Raw genomic sequence first — 16,815 nt, 5'->3', positions numbered from 1 at the left:
ATACATTTTTGTTTTGTAATTAATGTTGTTATTTAATAATTATTTGATATTATATTTACACACATGCATGATCAACTCTTGAGAGATAAGTCAGTGCAACAGAACAGCTGTATTGTAACAGATGTGGTAACAGATGAAAGTAATTTACTTCATCAGACAGCAACACATTCAATTTCAAAGTATTACATTTTTTATAACTTCTTTTTATTCCCTTTTATCAAGTGCAATTATGCATTACAGTCGTACATTAAGAGATGCAACACAGGAAAACAAATCTTATGGAGTCCATGGATTTCACCATCCTCTCAGTGTCCATTATATAGCTCCTATTGTAAAAAACGGGGATAGTGACATTTGTCCACAAATACTGAGAAAACAAACATAACAAAAAACACAGTATTCATATTTAATTGAGGAGAATTGTTTGACTATATCTTGTGAAATAACAAGCCGCGCCGCGTTTTCATTGCCCGACATTGCTGTTGTTATTGCACTGATTCATGTGTTTAGGTTTCAGTACCCAGCATTGGCCCGGGTTATTGCATGGGTGAATAGATTCTCATTTTTTGGGTTATTACGTGGTGTAATAAGGCTCTCCCTCCCGCCACCTCTCCATCTCCCTCTCAGCTTGCTAAGGTTTGGTATCCAGGAAACGCATATGAAGGTATTGTGCGTTTCCAGTTCAAATCTGCTGCTGAGCCAATCAAATGAAACTATGAGAAACTGACCCAAAACAGGAAACGGGAATGCCACCTTCTGAAAAAAGGAACTACAGTCATGCACAGATCCTATGTCCATATTTGGGCACAGACAGACACACAGCTTGATCTTTATAGTAGATTGGGAACCATTTAGCCAAGCCATGTATACCCATTCATAACTTTCTCCTCCATAATGTAGCCATGGGAGACTTATCTTCTTAGCGAGTAGAAGTAATCTTAAGTAGTAATGTCTGATTGTTATCTTCTCAAGCATTAGATATGATCCCACCAAAATAATTCACCTATGTAATCCTTGACACAACATGAAATGTGACGTTTTAAGTACAAGTGATGGTACAGAAAGCTTAAAATATTCACATATCACATTTTGCAGTGACAAAGGAAGGAAGCAAGCTTCTAAGCATCGAATATCTTTTATTGACTGTGCTCACACGGCAGCCATTTTGGTCTTAAAGTCACACGTAAGACCAAAAACATGTAACGTTAATGTAATTCAAGAATGTGACCAAACCTCATTTAGACCATGTTTTTGTGCAGACCTTTTGATTGGCCTAAACTTCCTTGAAACAAACAGACTTTGTTTTTGTTTTTTCCCAACTTTACCACCAGTCTTTCTATTTTTTTCATATTTTATTTATTTTTGGTGAATGTGTCCCTCTTATGCTTAAAACTGGGAAAGCATTTGTGTCATTTTAGAATTTTGAGTTGGCTATTAAAAAATAGCAGATATACAAGCTGCAAGCTTGTACATCCGCTATTTTTGAACATTTTTGAAAAATATTGAAAGTGTGAGAACTACTGATTTGGAAGGCTTTGTAGAATCGGCCACAGGTCTTAATGGGTTAAGTATTATCACAGATATATTATCATTACATGCACGCACTTACACGCACAGATATCTCATATCATGTTCCCACTGTGAGAACTGAATTGGGGAAACATGCTTTCAGCTATGCTGCACCATTCTCTTGAAATATACTTCAAAAAGATTTGAAGCCAGATTCCCTTGTTGGAATTGATCATTTTAACAAACAAATTGGACACCTGCTTGCCATGGGGTGCTCATGTTTTTTAAATTCTCAACTTTTCAGCTTTTATGAACTTTGATTATCTTGTTTTTATTTAAAATGTATTTGTTGTTTTAAGTCTGTAAGGAACTATTAATTTCAAGAGTACTGAAGCAGGGCCCTTTCTGCTATGTCCTTTGATTCAGCTTGCATAATTTTCAATGTGTAAATATTCTTATTGCTGTGCTCTTGTCTGCCTTATAAATCACCCTTTACAGCTCACCGGCGTACTGATTGGGGCTGCTGTTGCAGTGTCTCTGATTGGTATTGTGGTGCTTTTCCTGTACAGAAGATACAATCTGACCAGTGAGTTATGTTCTTCCTGCGCTACGTAATGCAGGAAAATATGTATGTTTCTGTTTAACTCTCTCAGTGCCAATGAAATAAAAAAATATGTTCATACTGTGCCAGCAATTTTTAATTTTTTTTCAAAGTAAAAAAAAAGTGCTTAGGAAGCGAGATACATCCTTTTTCAGTTATAAGTTAAACAAAGAGTGGATGGAGCTGCAAATCTTCAGATAATGATATCTTTTTTTTTTAAACTCGGGATTTCTCGTTTTGGCCTTGAGGGCATTCAGAAAAAACTCGGGATATCTCATTGTGTGGCACTGAGAGAGTTAATTGGCAAGTTTCCTTTCTTATGAATAAACCCCTTTAAGCATGAAACAGGATCTGTCATCGGTTTTGATGCTTCAACCTGCCAGGCTTATTTTGCTGCAATGATTGGCTCATTGTACATAATACCTATTATTTTTTTGTTTTTACTTTCTTCTGAGATTGATATGGTTCATTTGAGGGTGACCTGTCGTTTCTCTAAGCTGCTTAAGAATGTACCCTTAAGTTGGATCAGAATGTAAGAAGTTTAACTGTTTTTTTCTCTTTTGTGTGTCAAGGTGTACACCGGGCTGGTGAACCTCACTATCGCTTCAGAAAGAGGGATAAAGTGCTCTTTTATGGGAGGAAGATAATGCGAAAGGTTATTTTAATATTCACTCACTCACTCGTGGACACAAACATACACATTTCCCACAGTCATGGCGTGCATCTTCAATGTGTATAACCCATTCCTTTGGTATGTTACAAGTAGGTCTCTTTAGTAGCACGTTGTCAGTGGTGTTAGTTTGAATATTTCAAGACAAAAAATGTGTTATGTCATCAGTCGTCAATCTTTTATGCCTAAAGCAAAAACTGCACCAGGTGCAGAGTTTAACATTTAATTTAAGGAGGTATGTACTTGATAACACATTTACCTTTTTAACCACTTAAATCCTGTATACTTAGTTGACTTCCAGGGCTCTATAACAGGTCCGCTAGTATTTTGGTCTACACCAAATATCGCTCTACAAGCTCACTACGCGTCACAATGTTTTCCCCCAGAATTGGGAAGCTAGGGTTCATGTAGTTAAACCCATCTTGAATAGCTTCCGTCAATATTTCTAACTTGATTTATTTCAACTGCCACGAGACACACTTACCGTAATTTTCGCACTATAAGCCGCACCTGAGTATAAGCCGCACCTGAGTATAAGCCGCAGCAGCTAAATTGAATGATTTGTACATATATAAGCCGCACTGGACTATAAGCCGCAGGTGTAAAATCCATAGATTTAGGAGGTCCCCTAGTGGCCGTTAGCTGTAAAAATCCATAGATAAGCCGCACCGTTATATAAGCCGCAGGGTCGAAAAATGGGAAAAAAAGTCGCGGCTTATAGTCCGAAATTTACGGTATTTTTTTTTTGTCAGTATTGAAAACGGCGAAACGTTTTAACTTTACTTTTCCCGGTCTCAGGTCCAGACCCTGTCATCTACGCCTTCCACCTCAGTCTCCAAAACACCACAGCGCATACGGAAAAGAACCAAAGTTCTCAGCATAGCGCACAAGTATGATATTTTATTACGTGTGTGTATGTGCGTGCATCCATGGAGCTCTATTTATTTAGTAATGACATTTGTGGATTTACTTTTGTTTGTTTGCCTGTCTAACAGAATTCTTAGAATTCGTAAGGACCCTCCCACCTTGCAGCCCAAGGAGCCCCCTCCTTCCCTATTGGAAGCTGACCTCACAGAGTTTGATGTGCAGAGTTCCAACTTGCCCTCTGAGGTTCTCTACATGCTCAAAAATGTCAGGTAATGCACTGGTTTGTGTGCGTGTGTGTGTATATGTGAGAAAGAAAGACAATGAAACTTGCATTTTCTAAATGTTATACTCTACTTTCAGGGTCCTGGGTCACTTTGAGAAGCCTCTGTTCCTAGAGCTGTGTCGTCACATGATCGTTATAGAGCTACAGGAGGGGGAGGGGCTGTTCAGGCCTGGAGAAGATGACGACAGCATCTACGTTGTTCAGGATGGACGACTTGAACTCTGCATCCATGAGAATGTAGGTACATGATAGGCTCCTTGCTAATTTACTTCTAATGTATAGAAGTAAATTCACCTGGCCAATTATGAATATAACTGATTGATCAGGCCAGAAAAAAGCAAAACTAACTCGGGGAACACCCATTATGCTGCAATGTCTGAGGAGAACCAGAACAAACAAATTGTACTCTTTTACCCTAAAATATGTAACCATAACTTTGATCTTTGTTTGTAGAAAAGAAAAAAAGACAGCTACAGAACTGCAGAAACATTCTTATGCCAGCTCATAATGTATGATTGACCAATGAATGGCATTGTTAAATTGAAAGAAATGTGAGGTCAATAGGTGGAAAAAGGGGTAGGATATGCACATCCCCACAGTTTCTTTAAACTCGGTGCTGGGCCCAAAAATAATCAAGTGAAGAAAAAAGGAATGTCCGCACATGATCTGCTCTCCCGTCTTTTTTATTATTATTTTAACCAAACAACAACGTTTCGCCCATGCAGGGTATCATCAAGTTACAAACCTTAAGGAGGTCAGAGTCAGTGGGTGTCATCACTCAATCAGTTAATAAACCAATAGGTAGCCTGCAGTTCTCCATGTGAGATTCCACTCCAAAAGAACAAAATGATAAGGGGCCATACTTCTGAACAATAGGTTAAAAACATATCAAATACACCAAAACATATACAATCAAAGTTACATACAATATAAAGATACATAGGCTATATACACACACAATACAATACACACAATACAAGTCCAAATTCATACCAAAAGGTTTTAGGGTTTTTAGTTCATAAATCCAAAAAGACTCCCTTTTAAGTAGGAGAGACTCCCAATCTCCTCGCCTATGTGGTTTATCTACCTTCTCCAATCCAATGGAGAATGAAAATGAAAATGTTAATGAAGTCCATGATCATAACACCAGAGGCAGCTCCACAAATCATGTTCAACCCAGATTTGGCTCAACTAAGGGAATGAACTCGTTCTCATGCTATTCATCAAAAATGTGGAATGCCCTACCTAAAGGAGTGTAAAACCCTACTCACTTTCAAAACTGCCCTAAAGATACACCTTCAGGAGGCTGCAATTCGAAAATGGCCCCTGTCTAAGTCTTAACCTACCCCCCCCCCTCCTTCATTTTCCTCTTTTGTATATATATATATTTTTCTCTCTTCATACCAGTAACCTGAAAGCTGATTGTATGACATTCTGTATAGTAGTGTGTATATCTGTCTGCCTCTTATATGTCATCATGATTTGTGTTGTTGGGGTTCTCATAGCTGCGTGCTTAATGAGAGTTCCAGTTTAGTAGACCTTGTATTGTGAATTTGTACTTCCATGTACTGTTATGTACTATTCTCATGTCTTACTAAATAAACTACATCAATCAATCAATGTATCTTAAAGCAGATACACTATGGCCAGCTTGCATAAAATGAGTGGCAACTGGACTGCGCATATTCTGACTTCTAATGTCACTTCGATGTTCGGTAATGCGCGTCTTCAGTGCTCTTGTCGTCATCCCAGGTCAATAGGTGGACCATCGGGGATAGAGCGTTCAGTGTGGCAGCCCCGCCTACCCTCTGCAACTCTCTCCCCATGAAGATTCGCCAAACGCCAACACAGGACTCTTTTAAGTCTGCACTGAAGAGACACGTGTTTACACAGGCTTTTGGCAGCTAGTTGTTTTTTGATGTACTGTAAGGCGTCCTTGGGTCTCTTGAAAAGCGCTATATAAATTCAAATTATTATTAGGTCATGGACACCAATTCTGTCTGAGAGCAACCAGATTCCCAGACCCTTGATATCTTAAGATTTCCACCATTGTGGGTCCCCATGCACTCCATGTCTGAACAACTGGAGATCTGTCACCCTCGGCTCAATTGTCAGTAAATGCTTGGAGAGGTTGTTGAGGGACTAAATTTGTTCATGCTGCCTTTTGACGATATGCAAATAGCCACAGGTCCAGCGTGGCGCTGGACTTGTGGCTATTTGCATATCGTCAAAACAGATCCACCGATGATGCAATTGCCATGATGGCCCTTCACAACTAACCTGACTCCACCAGCTTCTTCCATCTGGCAGAGTCATGTTACTTCACAACGCCCTCACACCTAGACAAGGGCAACGGATGCGTGTAAATGCTGTTTGTGCTTTGACTGTTCCAAATGAATCTTTAGACCGTTCCAATCGACATTTGGACATCCCACATGGCAAATCAAGCATGCTAATGCAAATCCAAACGCATTCTCTTTCCTGTGCACACATTATAAGCATGCATTGACACGCTTGCCTTGAATCTTCATGACAAGGTTTGTGTCTGGACCATGGATATATTAAAAGAAGTGGATGTTATTGTATGTATATACGTCCTATATTGTGTGTGTTATGTGTTGCAGGATGGCACAGAGCCAGTAGTGAAGGATGTTCTCCCTGGGGACAGTGTCCACAGCCTTCTCAGTATTCTGGATATCATCACCGTGAGCTCCTTATCTTTCCTCCATCTGCCCTGTCTCTGTCCTCATCCGATTTTTGGCCTATCCAGATTGGAATCAGATTGGCTTTATCAAGTCTGAAATCAAGTCTGAAGTCTTATACTTAAAGGTATCATGACATTCATTTTCACTTTTTTTATTTTCAATGTTTTATTTGGGGTTTTATGACCTCAATTACACCCAAAAAACCTGAACTTAGAACATTCAGTGGATTTTCTGTGGTCTGGGGTTTTCTGAATAATTAGGCTGAAAAGTAATCTGAGCTTGGCCTTTCGACAGTGAGGTCACAGTCGATTAATCCCGCCCACTCTCCTCCTCGCCCCTCCCCTCCCCTATCCTTTCCTTTGGGGGGGGCGGAGCAGAGGCGATGATTGACAGGCAAAATCCCTCACCAGCGACACCCGCAGGCAAAGATTTCTTTTTTCATTGCAGTTGAAAAGGCTTTAGAAATGTGAGAGAAAAACACCTGCCATGGATCACTGGAATGGAATTTTCACTTAAAACTTTTTGTACACTTTTGAAGGACCAGGACAAAGACTTTGAATGTGGTGTAAAAGTGAATGTCATTAAACCTTTAATATGCAATAATACATTGTGGGTTCTTATACATTTACAGTACAGTTTTATACATATTACTATAATTGTTGTAGTTTAGCGAATTAATTTGGTGGCAAAAGCTGTCTTTAATTCAATGAACCAATTCATAAAACAGCGGGTCAATTCTACAGTTGGAGTTAGATTGGCACCTTTACCAATTTCTCAACTCTTTCCTTTATTGCCTATCATGACCATTTTCCTTTTGCCTGCCACACAGGGATATCCAGCGCCGTATAAGACTGTGTCAGCACGGGCTGCTTTTCGCTCCACTATTTTGCGTTTGCCTGCATCAGCTTTCCAGTCGGTGTTTGAGAAATACCCTGAGACGCTTGTACGCGTTATTCAGGTAATGGCTCTCTACCGAGGAACATCCTCTGTGTTAATTTAACTATTAGAGTGTTTTGTGTAAAAACCTTTTTACACTCAGTTAGATTAACACGGAGGTTTTGGATCCATTTTACTGTGTACTACTGAATAGCCTGTCCTGTGTAAAGATTTATTTTTTAAAGCCATTTGATTGGCTGCTTTTAAACTCCCTCAGAGCTACCTCAGCCATACCACCTGCACCTAAAAGACTTGATGAAAAGCATTTTGAAGCATTGCTGTCTTTGTGTGTGTTCCAGATAATCATGGTGCGCCTCCAGAGAGTCACCTTCCTGGCGTTGCATAACTACCTTGGCCTGACAACCGAGCTCTTCAATCCGGTAGGCGGGAATTACATCAATACACTCTTCTCTATCTCATTCACGCACACGGGATGTAATTCCCAAGAACTGAAAATGTTGTATTCACTATGCAGTCAGAGAGACGGATAGATCGATGTACGCACATTCACATGCATGTATGCATGCATGGACACCTATGTGTATACACAAGCAAGCTAGCCAATTTCACACAACATTAATTTCATGACAATCATAACTCTGTCTCCATAAAGAGTCATAAAGCTCAGAATGATTAACATGGAGAACAATTATAGGTCAGCGGTTCCCAAACCTTTTCATGCCAAGGATCCCCAAATAGCCATAGCCACCCCCTTATTGCGAAATGGCTTAACCCCCCCATGCACAGCTCAGACGATCTACAAACTCGATGTGAGGTTGTAGATGGGATATAAAATGTTTGAAATTGTTTTTAAACTTTAGAAAAATTGACAATAATGACAAGCTCAGAATAGTGACGCCAGGTTCAAAGTGGTTGAACTGGCAAATAATGTTATGAATTTATTTATTTGACTCTGTCTGTCTGTCCCTCCGTCCCTCCCTCCCCACCCTGTTGGACCCCCCCCCCCAAAAAAAAACAACAACAACAACAATGTCATCTCACCACCACATAATGTTAATAAGTGGTGATATATTATGTGTTTTATTGTCATTATCTGACTTACAGGAGCGTCAGGCGGTGCCCTTGTCAAACGTTAATAATGTGGTTGGAGAGGCCAGTCCAGGCAAGATAAACCGCCGGCCTCACTTTCAGGAAGACTCTTCTGCTGGTACCACCGAGGCCCCCGCTGAGACAGGTGCTACACTCACAGCAATGCACATAATAAAAACACAAATAATATACATTTTATATTCTCTCTTTGACACACATGTACATTATACAGGGAGCCTGGAAAATATTCAAAACATATACAGTACTGTATACTTTTCAATGCTTGGAAGGTGTTGACGTTGCCTTAACGTGAATCCAATCGTTCTTTTGTGTGGTGTAGAACATGTGAAAATCTGACATATCACTTTACTATGCTTTTGGTGTCACGTGAGCTTACTCTCAAAGGCATTGGAAAGCCTACGGAAAACACGTTTTTAACACCGGCTGATAAGGGAGTTTTTCCAGACAGGACTCGGGTTAAAAGTTGCACTTTTAACCACTTAAACCCTCTAATCTTAGTTAAATTGAGCTGACTTACAACTTTTTTTCACTGTAAATCAAATCTCTTCGCTGAAAATAGCCGATCTACAAGCTCTTGTAAATCTGCTATTTTTGGCGAATGTTCCCCCCAGAATAGGGTCGCTGAGGTGGTTAAAGGCATGGTTTTATACTGCTTATTCACACACTGATCAACTATGAACTAGCTGGACTTCACTCCAAATTAAATAGATGGTGGTAAGGACAGTCCTTTAAACTCGTATAGGAAGACACGCTCCATCGCCGCGCCCGGCGACGGCACAGGTGGGTCGGCCGAGTGTGTTTGGTTTTTTATCGACCAGCACAGAATGAACTACCCTCAAACAAGGACAAAGTTCTAATGCTCACTATGCTCTTCGTCCATCATGCGTCACAGGTGAAAGAGCCAGAGTCACCATTGATGAGCTGCCCTCCAGCCCTGTCATTCACAAAGTAAGACCCCCCAGCAACCTGTGTTCTGAACCCGCTTTACACTGCATGCACAACTGGCTTTGTGTGGCTTCCCCTTACTTTCATTTTTTACTAGATGATAACACAATCAGACATGATTGAGTTCACTGTAATTCGGTTTATTTATTACGGCATTGCTTTAGTTGTTCGATTGCCACTCTGTCCTTTCTTTGCAATTTAAAACGACATGCATGACAAATAAGTCATATTGGCACATAAAACCTAGCCACAATAAACCCTCAATGACAACCCAATAACTGCTAAATGCCAATAAAAGTAAAAAATATGGCGTCAACGGCATATCACCTAGTTGAGAGTTATACACTGTACTTTTCCAGTTTCCACCCAGTTGCCTGGGAGTGTTGATCAGTTTCTCTCCTCATCTTCCTCCACCAGTCCATTCTTAAGAAGAGCGTGACCATGCATCACACACCCTCAGCTGTGTTACACTACACAGACAGTGGAGGGCGCTGTGACGCCGTCCACCCTAGTAAGATCAGCGCCATCTTCCAGGCTGCTAAGAAAGACCTGCTGGGCATCATTGAGTTGCAGGTGAGTGTCGTGGGTCAACTATAATGTTTAATGGTATTTTATTTTATTATATAAAATATACATTTATTAAGATGATGATTATTAATGTACAATGAATACTGAATTACGTTTACAGTGATCAGCTTATAAATGAATATTTTTGATTAAACTATAAGTCCTGTTTTGTTAAGGAAGAATTCATTTAGATTCAAAGTTTATAGTATATTTCATGTGGTGATGATGATATCGTCGTTGTCGGGTGGAGACCTTGTATGTCCAAAAGTGTTACTTTTTAGGAAATGGAAAAAAGAACCAATGGATCCAATGTAATTATTATTTAGTCACAAGCTTTTGTTAATACTTTTCATTGTTTCAATATTTATAAAACCCAAAGAAAGACACACTTTACCACTTTTTTATTTCAAAATGTAAAGAAAGAAAGAAACAAAAATAGCTGATCCACAAGTTCACAACGGGTCGAAAAGGCAAAGCGTTGTGAGCTTGTAGAATTGCTATTTTTGCTATTTTTGCATGACAATCTTGTAGGATGAAGTAAGGCATTAATTTACGAAAAACATAAACGGTTAAAATATAGAGATACAAGGTTTCTGCCTGACGGCAACGATATAATAATTACCATTCCAAGATCTTGGGTTTTCATCCCTATATCTTTAGGAGATAGCTCTGGAGATTTTAGAATATCCCCTTTACAAGAAGGAATAGTACGATCACAATGTATATTCATATACCATACATACAGTATATCCTACCCAGCTACATTACGTGATTTGCAACAGTCGGTGTACGTGTGGGTTGTTTGTTGTTGTTGATGGCCATCAATACGTGGTGGTTCCGCAGTGTTCCAGGAGTCTACTGAATGATATCTGTTAACTTTGTTCTCCCTTGCAGGACCCCAATCTGCTGGAGGGCAGAGTGACTCTTCACCAGGTCAAAGCAGGGTCTGTGGTGGCTCGTGAAGGAGACCAGGTTAGAAAATAACCCTACAGCTACACACTCTTTTCTCAGTTCAGTGGTATTCATCCATTTTGCAAAGTTGTGCTCAGGCTGTGATATTCTCTTTCTCTTAAAATGAAAGTCATTACCTGACTGAGTGCGTGGCCATGCAAGACATATCATCTAATAACGGCGTGGCTTCTCTGCCCAATTTTTAGCTGTTGATACTAGTACTATAAGTTACTATGTGCAGTTTGTGAAAGAAGCCACACAAATCACAATGTGCTGTTCAGTGGTGAAGCTGCATTATACAGACTCGCTTCTTGTGTGCGTGTCCTAGTGTGGTGACGGTTTATAGTTCATTTGACCAAATGGAAATAGCGTCATAAATACTTTACCAATAATAACAAAGTGCTTCACATGAACAGTGTTGGTGTAACAGAGATTCACTGGGGGGGAGGGGTTGGTTGTGCAGACTGTTCATGCTGTGTTTGATTATGTCAGTTGTTGTAAATAGCAGTGTAGTCAAATAGCGGTGTAGGCTGTGATTGGTCTACTTTACGGGACATACAGTACATACATACAAACTCTCTTCTAGATGCCATGGCCTTTGGTTATGATCGAAAGTAACACACCCACACACAGGTTGTAGCAGTAAATTGTGTCGAGGCTGGCTTATCTTTTCCTTCAGTCTATTAGACCCACAAAACTGATCAGCACCTCAGTAAAACAGGTGTGTGCATTCCTTTATACATTCTTTTTTTGCAACCAAGGGGCTGTGACATTGTCAAGTAATGCACATTTTTGTGTGATTTGGAATCTTGTTTTTCCAGTGTACATTGACTTCCAACAAGTTGTTTACGCACGCACACGCACACGCACACACACACACACAGGGTTGCATTGCTCATGGGTCGGCCTTGCACGCCGTGCAAGAACCTATTTGAACAGGTCAGGAGCACGCGCAGGCACATGCATAGATTAAAAACAACTTTAAATTCACACCTCAACAAAGTTTACAAAGGCTCCCAACTCACACCAGGTGAATTAACATAGGAATGAGCCTAGATGCATATGAATTGTCCATTGTGTGACCTATAGTGTAGGTGTTAAGCGACGTGACGTCATTAAAATAGAGTGCAACCACGTTCCAATTCAGCAATGCAACACTGCACACACACACACACACACACACACACACACACACACACACACACACACACACACACACCAACACAGACAGGTCATTTGCAAACTGAAGCCACAGAGACAAACGTGTGACTTTACTGAATTTATATTATAATTACACACTATGTTTAAAGAATCTCTCCTCTTGGTTCATCAGGAGGTGAGCATCCACTTTGTGATCTCTGGCCTGCTGCACGTGTACCAGCGGATGATAGACCGTGAGGAGGAGACGTGCCTGTTCGTGACCCACCCAGGGGAGCTGGTGGGTCAGCTGGCTGTCTTGACGGGAGAACCGCTGATCTTCACTGTCCGAGCACTCCGAGACTGCAGCTTCCTCGCCATCTCCAAGACTCACTTCTATGAGTCAGTTGACACAGCAATGCATCACATCAGTATAAACTCACAGGCATAACAACTGTGTTCCCACGCTGAAGGCATAGAGTAGACAGCACAGCGTTCATGAACTTGTTTTGTTTGAATGTTTTGGCAGCTGAGGCCAACTTACTTACTTGTAGTAGCAGTTGTTAACTGAATCATATTTGTGTATGGGTGCATGTTTGTAATCGACATTTTAATACATTAATCGATTAATAGTTGATCCCAAGTTTGGGCATGTCTTTATAGGTGAAAATAACACCATTGTGAGACAAAGTATAAAACGCCTAAGTGGCTAATAAAAACAATATGTGTTTTAACTGCACTTCTCCTCCCACGGAGGTTGTGGGTTCGAATCCACCGTGGTGCAACCGTCTTTGTCGGGCGTCCATGCCAACACAATTGGCCCGTGTTTGGGGGAGGGAAGCCGGATGGGTAGGGTGATATTGGTCATTGCATGTACTCCTAGGGGCTGGGGCGGCACCTGTCAGCAGGGAGTGTTGGGCGGGAGGAGTAGGACGAAGGCTCTACGTCCTCCCGGTGGGGGCTCCTCACTGGCAGGTGAGTCAGTAGGATACAACAGCAGTGACAACACAGACGTGTGTGGGGAGGAATCAATTGCCATAATTACTAAATTGGGGAGAAAAAGGGGGTAAAAAAATTATTGGCTACTCAAAATTTTGTAGAAAATCACAAAAAAGATAATCGATAGTTGCAGCCCAGTTGCAGTGTGTGTGTGTGTGTGTGTGTGTGTGTGTGTGTGTGTGTGTGTGCATGCTTGCATTCATGTGCTTGTATTTACTTCACAGGATCATGCGTGTGGAGCCCACTGTTGTGTTGAATGTAGCACATACAGTGGTGAGGAGAATGTCTTCCTTTGTCAGACAAATTGATTTTGCTCTGGACTGGATGGCTGTGGAAGCTGGTAGGGCTGTTTACAGGTATTGTTGTCTACTGATTTTCTTTTTTTCTTAAAGTGACCTGCAGCTTGCTCGTTAAAATGCAATTTTCTGTATGAACTTGTTTGCAGTTTTGTGCATTGTTGTAAGTGATGTTTGTTTGTGTGTGCATTGTTGTAAGGGATGTTTGTTTGTGTGTATGTGTCTCAGGCAGGAGGAGAAGTCAGACAGTACATTCATAGTGCTGAGTGGTCGTCTGCGCTCTGTTATTATGAAGGAGGATGGTAAAAAGGAGCTAACGGGAGAATATGGTCGTGGTGACCTCATTGGAGTGGTAAGGAGGACCAAGATGACATTGACAAGGGGCAAGTTTTCTCATATAAGTATGATGCCTGGTGAGGAGCATGTAGTTTTTGTGTACCAAACAGATTACCTCATTCAACTGCTTGTAATATCTGGACAGGTCTTCAGGTTGTGCTCAATTCAAATCTAGCCTGGAGAGGAGGGGGCATTTATTACTGCTACAAGGTTCAAGGTTCTTAATTTTGTTATGTCTTGTGTACAGGTACTGTAAGAGTAAAATCTACTTTTGTTCGGCTTCTCGTACATTGCAACAATTTTCACGAATTCAGTCTGGTGTTGAGCTAATTGTCTGAATTGAATAGACCTATCATGGTCCTTGGCGTGATGGTTTGATGTCATCCAAAGGGCCTACCGTATTTTGTCCACACTGCTTGCCAACTGGTGTAAACAAAAATGTATTATGTAAAATAATCTAGAAAATAACTGATAGACTACACTATGGTATGCTTTGGCACAAAGTTGGTATTAATGTGACGTATTATTTGATTTGTAGTCATTGGGTGGACTAAAACAGGCGAAAACACTGGTACAGTATAAGCAAGCAAAGGGCTACTTGTAAGCCCCAAAAAAGTTTTTTTCCTCATCTAACTTTCCCTGCCATCACCTGAACCAAGATGCAACAGTGCAGTACACGGGGCATTTACCCAAATTGAACTGTTTTATCTTAGTAAGAACTGCTCCAACACGTTTATATTTCAGAGAAGCTATTAATTTAGGTAGTGGATATTCAGCCTACGGATGTTATTCAGCTGTCGGGTGCTCTGATTGACCGGTACTGGTCCTAGTGACCCATCAGCCAATCAGCTGATCACAACCCTGTCCCCAACTGATCACATGGTTATAGATTAGAAATCATTGCACCCAGGTTCCTTTGTTAGGCCTTGAGATGTAATGGTTGCGCCAATTATCCTAGTTTTGTTTCCCACTAGGGATAAAAAACTAATGTACAGACACATGGGTATGTTTAGATATAAAATAAAACAATTGTTGTGTTTAGGCACTAGGTTAGAGAAGTATAATTTTAGGATTTGTCACAGGTTTGATATTGTTAAGGTTGGTGTAATAGTCTGAGAGAGCATTCCCCAATCAAATGAGAATGCCATCTGACAGCTAAATGGCAACTATCATTAATTTATCCTGAACACATCAATTATTGAATTTAATTAGGACTGGGAAACGCGTGTTTGAGTTTGTCAGCACTCCCGAAAAGGCCAGAGTCAGCACATCTGTTCTCTACTTAGATATCTTTTCTCTGCACTCTCAATAATCTTCTGCGCAGGTATATATTTTTCTCTGCACTCTCAATAATCTTCTGCACAGGTATATTTACAGTATGCTATGAAACAACCTTACTGTAAAAGAGCCATACACTTGCACATTTGGTCCTTAGAGAGGATCACATAAAAGTATTCATAAATACATTTGTTTTCATAAAACGAGGATGGAATACAAATTACTGTAGATAATGGTCGTTAGTATGCTTTAGTGCACAGTTTTCATTCCTCCATCCTGGTGGATAAACACCTTACTTCTGGTATCCCTCGCCTTACTTCTGGTATCATCCCTCTCCTTTATTTATCTTCAAAGTAATTTTACCACTTTCACCCACTTTGTAATTGGCTGATGTCAGCGTCTCTGCAATGATGCCTACGCTTCTAATAATACTGGGTGGATGGATGCCATGGTTACTGTTACCTGGGGAGTATAACCTTAGTTACAGAGTCTGTGACGGTGGGAAATAAGATGCTTATAAGGTTGGCTGGCACTGTGAGACAGATTTAGCTCCCCTACGTGGACGTCATCATCACCTGGATGATTAGATAGAGATATGGGCCAGAGTGAGATATAGATTTCATATAACAGGGCCAGTAGATTACTGTCGTGGGTGGTTCTAAGAATAGAAAAAGGCTATATTCTTTCAATACCAATTTCACTTTTTTACTCTCTACTTTTACTTTCAACATTCACCTGCCATTATGCCAACTCTTAAAAAGTAAAAAAAAAATTATGATATGCAAACGTGTAACTCAAGTTGAGATCCACAACTTAAATATTCATTGATAACAATATACTGCACTTTGAACTAAAAAGTTATTGCTAAATAACAGCAGCATAACTAAAATCTTATAACTTGAAAGCACAACTAAAATATTTATATAAATCTAATGCACTACTCTGTTAACCCATTAAAACTGGGAAAGCTTCTGTGACTGTCATTTTAGATTTTTTGCCTTGGCTATTCAAAAATAGATTCAATAATGGCTTGATTCAATTAAAAATCTTGAAAGTGGGAAAACTACTGATTTAGAAGGCATTTGTAGAATCGGCCTCAGGTCTTAATGGGTCAATCCGGGAACGCATCTGTGTCATTTTAAGATTTCTTTGGCTATTCAAAAATAGCAGATCTCAAACTTTTTTTCATGTCAACAAGGACCCCTAAAATGATATGTATGTGGCCTGCGGACTCCCATCTCAAAATGTTTAGTTCTAGGGACCCCCCCAGAAGCAAAGATTTGAGTTAAAAATGTTCGCTTTAAAAAAAGAATATCTATATTCAAAGATTTGCACACATTTTCACGACTTTAAAAAAATAGCAGATCTACAAGCTCGTAGCACGGCACTCGGTGCCACGCTATGAGCTTGTATATCTGCTATTTTTGAATAGCCAAAGAAATCTAAAAATGACACCGATTCTTTCTCGGGTCTAAATGGGTTAAGTCGACAGTGACCGTTCTCCTGAAGTGAACGTGTGTGTTGTGTCGCTGTCCAGGTGGAGGCCTTGACTCATCAGAACAGGGCAACCACAGTGCATGCTGTACGTGACTCTGAGCTGGCCAAGCTACCAGAAGGGGCTCTCAGCTCAATCAAAAGGAAGTTCCCTCAGGTAGGCTGTAGGC

At 40.4% G+C, this 16,815-nt stretch overlaps 1 protein-coding gene across 4 annotated transcripts in view; it reads left to right on the top strand.

Moving 5' to 3' along the window:
* The window catches only part of LOC308078757 (patatin-like phospholipase domain-containing protein 7), a 51,003-nt gene that overhangs the window by 1,797 nt on the left and 32,391 nt on the right, over positions 1-16,815 (top strand). For 3 of the 4 annotated variants that reach the window (XM_080420094.1, XM_080420095.1, XM_080420096.1), the window contains exons 4-19: positions 2,008-2,095; positions 2,683-2,765; positions 3,579-3,670; positions 3,776-3,916; positions 4,008-4,167; positions 6,555-6,635; positions 7,465-7,593; positions 7,871-7,951; positions 8,637-8,766; positions 9,535-9,590; positions 10,005-10,160; positions 11,049-11,126; positions 12,439-12,644; positions 13,466-13,597; positions 13,766-13,889; positions 16,689-16,802. In XM_080420094.1, the coding sequence (XP_080276220.1) occupies positions 2,008-2,095; positions 2,683-2,765; positions 3,579-3,670; positions 3,776-3,916; positions 4,008-4,167; positions 6,555-6,635; positions 7,465-7,593; positions 7,871-7,951; positions 8,637-8,766; positions 9,535-9,590; positions 10,005-10,160; positions 11,049-11,126; positions 12,439-12,644; positions 13,466-13,597; positions 13,766-13,889; positions 16,689-16,802 (1,851 nt within the window). The remainder of the gene's footprint in view (positions 1-2,007; positions 2,096-2,682; positions 2,766-3,578; positions 3,671-3,775; positions 3,917-4,007; positions 4,168-6,554; positions 6,636-7,464; positions 7,594-7,870; positions 7,952-8,636; positions 8,767-9,534; positions 9,591-10,004; positions 10,161-11,048; positions 11,127-12,438; positions 12,645-13,465; positions 13,598-13,765; positions 13,890-16,688; positions 16,803-16,815) is intronic. The other variant, XM_080420097.1, reaches the window with a different exon arrangement.

This window comes from Gymnoscopelus braueri (genome assembly GCF_963280865.1).
Source record: "Gymnoscopelus braueri genome assembly, chromosome: 22".
Lineage (NCBI taxonomy): Eukaryota > Metazoa > Chordata > Actinopteri > Myctophiformes > Myctophidae > Gymnoscopelus > Gymnoscopelus braueri.
Note: the sequence above shows the minus strand (reverse complement) of the source record. Positions and strands in the feature narration are given on the sequence as shown.